This window comes from Mirounga angustirostris, unplaced genomic scaffold (assembly GCF_029215605.1).
Source record: "Mirounga angustirostris isolate CCGP_5_RB_7025 unplaced genomic scaffold, mMirAng1.0.hap1 SCAF_11, whole genome shotgun sequence".
NCBI lineage: Eukaryota > Metazoa > Chordata > Mammalia > Carnivora > Phocidae > Mirounga > Mirounga angustirostris.
In genome coordinates, this window is record NW_026991719.1 from 50,598,446 (window position 1) to 50,604,751 (window position 6,306).

General features: G+C 41.0%; 1 protein-coding gene across 1 annotated transcript in view; it reads right to left on the reverse strand.

The window, feature by feature from the left end:
• MTMR8 (myotubularin related protein 8) overlaps positions 1-5,176 on the reverse strand; it is a 163,583-nt gene extending 158,407 nt beyond the window's left edge. The window contains 1 exon segment of the mRNA XM_064573586.1: positions 5,123-5,176. Within this exon segment, the coding sequence (XP_064429656.1) occupies positions 5,123-5,176 (54 nt within the window).
• Positions 5,177-6,306: the final 1,130 nt, after the last annotated feature.

Below are 6,306 nucleotides of genomic sequence, written 5' to 3' on the forward strand. Positions count from 1 at the left end.
TCTCTTTCCTCTGAGGCAGAGGGTTGGAAATGGTCTCTTCTGCTCTGACTCCCGGAAGAGATGCAGAAAGCCACCAGGGAGGGGGCAGAGCAAGATGGCAGAGGAGTAGGAGACCTGGATTTCGTCTGGTCTCAGGAATTCAGCTGGATAGGGATCAAACCATTCTGAACACCTACAAACTCAACAGGAGATCGAAGAAAAGAAAAGCAACAACTCTCTGAACAGAAAAGCAACCACTTTCTGGAAGGTAGGACATGTGGAGAAGTGAATCCCAGGCAATATTTGGGAGGGTAGACCGTGGGGGAGGGGGCCTCTGTCAGCCGCTTTTGGCAAGTGATAGAGCGGCAGAGCACAAAATTGGAACTTTTAGAAGTGTGCTCCGCTGTGGGACGTCGCTCCAGTGGCTAAGCGGGGGGTGGAACCCTCATGGGACAGTGTGGCCTCAGGACCCTCGGGGTCACAAAAAGACCGGGGGTGCCTGACTGTGGCAGAGCTCCCAGGTATTGGAGCGGGGAAGCTGGCTGCAGAGACAGAGCCGAGGAGCAGGCTCTCAGCTCGGGGTTGCCATAAACCGTAATCCGCAGCACAGTCAGGCCACTGCTCCTCCAGCAGGGACCCAACAAGCGGCAGATCCAGGGAGACTCCCCCAGGAGGAGTGGCGCAGGAGCACACTGAAAGGATCTGCTGGGTTTGGAGACTTCACATGGGGTCGGGTGCCAGAGATAGAAACGCGCGGTCACAGGCCGGGGGAGCATGGAGTGCGGCCGGAGACCAGGGAGGCAGGAGTGACTGAATGCTTTTCTCTGGGGGTGCACTGAGGAGTGGGGTCCCGAGTACTCAGCTCCTCTAGGGCAGAGATTGGGAAGCCGCCATTTTCACTCTCGGCGTCTGGAGCTGTACCGAAAGCTTGCAAGGAACAAAAGCTCCCGAGAGCAAACCTGAGCAGATTACTTAGCCTGGACCTGGCAAGGGCGGGGCAATTCCACCTCTGGCAAAGACATTTGGGAACCACGGAAACAGGCCCCTCCCCCAGAAGATCAGCGAGAACAGCCAGCCAAGACCAAATTTACCCATCAATGAGAACGGCGGAACTCCAGTGCTAGGGGAATACTGCACATAGAATCTATGCCTTTTTTAGAATCCATGATTCTTTAGTCTTTCAAAGTTAATTTTTTTTTACTGTCCTTTTTTTTTTGAATTTTTCTTTTTCCCTTTTTCAACCACCATCTTATCAATCCCTTTTATAAAAAACATTTCTATTTTTCATTTTTAGAGTCATATTCTATCCCTTCATAGTAGTTACCTATATTTTTGGCATATGTATATATATATAAGTTGTTCTCTCCTTAAAATTTTGAGATAGTGTCTTCTAACAGATCAAAATATACCCTAAAACTCTAGTGTATGGTTTTTTTCTACTCCCCTACCTGATCACATTCTCTCCCTTTTTTTCTTTTTTTTATCCTCTTCTTTTTTTTTCAAACAACTTCTTATCTATTCCTTTTATAAATTTTTTTATAATTTTCATCTTTACACTCATATTCCATCCCTTCATCATACCAACCCTTATTTTTGTACATATATAAGTTTTTCTTTCTTTAAAATTTTGGGAAGCACTTTCTTCTAACAGACCAAAATACACCCAAAGTCTGGTGTGGGGCACTGATCTATGTACCAACCTGATCATATTTGATCATATTCTGTTTTTCGTTTTTCTGTTTTTGTTAGTTTTTATCTTTATCTTTTTCTTTTTCTTTTCTCTCTCCCTTTCTTTTCCCCCTGTTTCAGGTCTTTTCTGATTTGTTTAAAGTATATTTTCTGAGGACGTTGTTCCCCTGTTAGGATTTGGTTCTATCATTAATCCATTCTCCTCTGGACAAAATGACAAGACGGAAAAAATCACCTCAACAAAAAGAACAAGAGGTAATACCGACTGCCAGGGACCTACTCAATACGGACATTAGTACGATGTCGGATCTAGAGCTCAGAAACATCCTTTAAAGATACTAGCTGGGCTCGAAAAAAGCATGGAAGTTATGAGAGAAACCCTTTCTGGAGATATAAAAGAACTAAAATCTAATCAAGTCGAAATCAAAAAGGCTATTAATGAGGTGCAATCAAATATGGGGGTGCTAACTGCAAGGATAAATGAGGCAGAAGAGTGAATCAGTGATATAAAAGACCAAATGATGGAAAATAAAGAAGCTGAGAAAAAGAGAGATAAACAACTACTAGACCACGAGGGCAGAATTTGAGAGGTGAGTGATATCATAAGATGAAACAACATTAGAATAATTGGGATCCCAGAAGAAGAAGAAAGAGAGAGAGGGGCAGAAGGTGTATTGGAGCAAATTATAGCAGAGAACTTCCCTAATTTGGGGAAGGAAACGGGTATCAAAATCTAGGAAGCACAGAGAACCCCTCTCAAAATCAATAAAAATAGGTCAACACCCTGATATCTAATAGAAAAACTTATGAGTCTCAGAGACAAAGAGAAAATCCGGAAAGCAGCTTGGGAGAAGAGATATGTAACCTACAAGGGTAGAAACATTAGATTGGCAACAGACATATCCACAGAGACCTGGCAGGCCAGAAAGGACTGGCATAATATATTCAGAGCATTAAATGAGAAAAATATGCAGCCAAGAATACTATATCCAGCTAGGCTGTCATTGAAAATAGAAGGAGAGATAAAAAGCTTCCAGGACAAACAAAAACTAAAGAAATTTGCAAACACAAAACCAGCCCTACAAGAAATATTGAAAGGGGTCCTCTAAGCAAAGAGAGAGCCTAAAAGCAACATAGACCAGAAAGGAACACAGACAATATACAGTAACGGTCACGTTACAGGCAATACAATGGCACTAAATTCATACCTTTCAATAGTTACCCTGAACATAAATGAGCTAAATGCCCCAATCAAAAGACACATGCTATCAGATTGGATTAAAAAACAAGACCCATTGATATGCTGTCTGCAAGAGACACTTTTTAGACCAAAAGGCACCCCCAAATTGAAAGTGAGGGGGTGGAAAACCATTTACCATGCTAATGGACACCAAAAGAAAGATGGGGTGGCAATCCTTATATCAGACAAATTAGATGTTAAACCAGAGAATATACTAAGAGATGAGGAAGGACACTATATCCTACTTAAAGGGTCTATCCAACAAGAAGGTCTAACAATTGTAAATATCTATGCCCCTAACATGGGAGCAGCCAATTATATAAGGCAATTAATAACAAAAGCAAAGAAACACATCGACAACAATACAATAATAGTGGGGGACTTTAACACACCCCTCACTGAAATGGAGAGGTCATCTAAGCAAAAGATCAACAAGGAAATAAAGACTTTAAATGACACACTGGACCAAATGGAATTCAGAGATATATTCAGAACATTCCATCCCAAAGCAACAGAATACACATTCTTCTCTAGTGTGCATGGAACATTCTCCAGAATTGATCACATCCTAGGTCTTAAACCAGGTCTCAACCGGTACGAAAAGATTGGGATAATTCCCTGCCTATTTTCAGACCACAATGCTTTGAAACTAAAACTCAGTCACAATAGGAAAGTTGGAAAGAACTCAAATACATGGAGGCTAAAGAACATCCTACTAAAGAATAAATGGGTCAACCAGGAAATTAAAGAAGAATTAATGGGCGCCTGGGTGGCTCAGTTGGTTAAGCGACTGCCTTCAGCTCAGGTCATGATCCTGGAGTCCCGGGATCGAGTCCCACATCGGGCTCCCTGCTCGGCGGGGAGTCTGCTTCTCCCTCTGATCCTCCCCCTTTCATGCTTTCTGTCTCCCATTCTCTCTCAGATAAATAAATAAAATCTTAAAAAAAAAAGAAGAAGAATTTAAAAAAATCATGGAAACCAATGAAAATGAAAACACAACTATTTAAAATCTTTGGGATGCAGCAAAGGCAGCCCTAAGAGGAAAGTATAGAGTAATACAAGCCTTTCTCAAGAAACAAGAAAGGTCTCAAGTACACAACCTAACCCTACACCTAAAGGAGCTGGAGAAAGAACAGCAAATAAAGCCAAAACCCAGCAGGACAATAGAAATAATAAAGATCGGAGCAGAAATCAATGAAATAGAAACTAAAAGAACAGTAGAACAGCTCAACGAAACTAGGAGCTGGTACTTTGAAAGAATTAATAAGATTGATAAACCCCTAGCCAGACTTATAAAAAAGAAAAGAGAAATGACCCAAATCAACAAAATCATGAATGAAAGAGGAGAGATCACAACCAACACCAAAGAAATACAAACAATAATAACATATTATGAGCAACTATATGCCAGCAAATTAAATAACCTGGAAGAAATGGATGCTTTCCTAGAGATGTATCAAGTACCAAAACTGAACCAGGAAGAAATAGAAAACCTGAACAGACCTATAACCACTAAGGAAATTGAAGCAGTCATCAGAAATCTCCCAACAAACAAAAGCGCAGGGCCAGATGGCTTCCGAGGGGAATTCTACCAAACATTTAAAGAAGAATTAATACCTATTCTTCTGAAACTGTTCCATAAAATAGAAATGGAAGGAAAACGTCAAACTCGTGTTATGAGGCCACCATTACCGTGATCCCAAAACCAGACAAAGACCCCATCAAAAAGGAGAATTACAGGGCGCCTGGGTGGCTGAGATGGTTAAGTGTCTGCCTTTGGCTCAGGTTATGATCCCAGGGTCCTGGGATCGAGTCCCGCATCGGGCTCTCTGCTCCTTGGGAGCTTGCTTCTCCCTCTGCCTCTCTCTCTGTCTCTCATGAATAAATAAATAAAAATCTTTAAAAAAAAAAAAAAGGAGAATTACAGACCAATATGCCTGATGAACATGGATGCAGAAATTCTCACCAAAATACTAGCCAATAGGATCCAACAGAACATTAAAAGGATTATTCACCACGACCAGGTGGGATTTATCCCTGGGCTGCAAGGTTGGTACAACATCTGCAAATCAATCAATGTGATACAATACATTAACAAAAGAAAGAACAAGAATCATATGATCTTCTCAATAGATGCAGAAAAAGCATTTGACAAAGTACAGCATCCCTTCTTGATCAAAACCAGTCAGAGTATTAGGTTTAGAGGGTACATACCTCAGTATCATGAAAGCCATCTATGAAAAATGTACAGCGAATATCATTCTTCATGGGGAAAAACTGAGATCTTTCCCCTTAAGGTCAGGAACACGGCAGGAATGTCCACTATCACCACTGCTATTCAACATAGTATTAGAAGTTCTATACACAGCAATCAGACAACAAAAAGAAATAAAGGCATCCAAATCAGCAAAGAAGAAGTGAAACTCTCACTGTTTGCAGATGATATGATACTTTATGTGGGAAACCCAAAAGACTCCACCCTAAAACTGCTAGAACTCATAGAGGAATTCAGTCAAGTGGCAGGATATAAAATCAATGCACAGAAATCAGTGGCATTCCTATACACCAACAACAAGACAGAAGAAAGAGAAATTAAGGAGTCGATCCCATTTACAATTGCACCCAAAACCATAAGATACCTAGGAATACATCTAAACAAAGAGGCAAAGGATCTGTACTCAGAAAACTATAAAATACTCATGAAAGAAATTGAGGAAGACACAAAGAAATGGAAAAACGTTCCATGCTCATGGATTGGAAGAACAAATATTGTGAAGATGTCAATGCTACCTAGAGCAATCTACACATTCAATGCAATCCCCATCAAAATACCATCCACTTTTGTCAAAGAAATGGAAAAAATAATCCTAAAATTTTTATGGAACCAGAAAAGGCACCGCATAGCCACAGGAATGTTAAAAAAGAAAAGCAAAGCTGGCGGCATCACAATTCCGGACTTCCAGCTCTATTACAAAGCTGTCATCATCAAGACAGCATGATACTGGCACAAAAACAGACACATAGATCAATGGAGCAGAATAGAGAGCCCAGAAATGGACCCTCAACTCTATGGTCAACTAATCTTTGACAAAGCAGGAAAGACTGCCCAATGGAAAAAAGACAGTCTCTTAAACAAATGGTGTTGGGAAAATTGGACAGCCACATGCAGAAGAATGAAACTGGACCATTTCCTTACACCACACAGAAAAATAGACTCCAAATGGTTGAAAGACCTCAATGTGAGACAGGAGTCCATCAAAATCCTAAAGGAGAACACGGGCAGCAACCTCTTCGACCTCAGCCACAGCAACTTCCTCCTAGAAACATCGCCAAAGGCAAGGGAAGCAAGGGCAAAAATGAACTATTGGGACTTCATAAAGATAAAAAGCTTTTGCAAA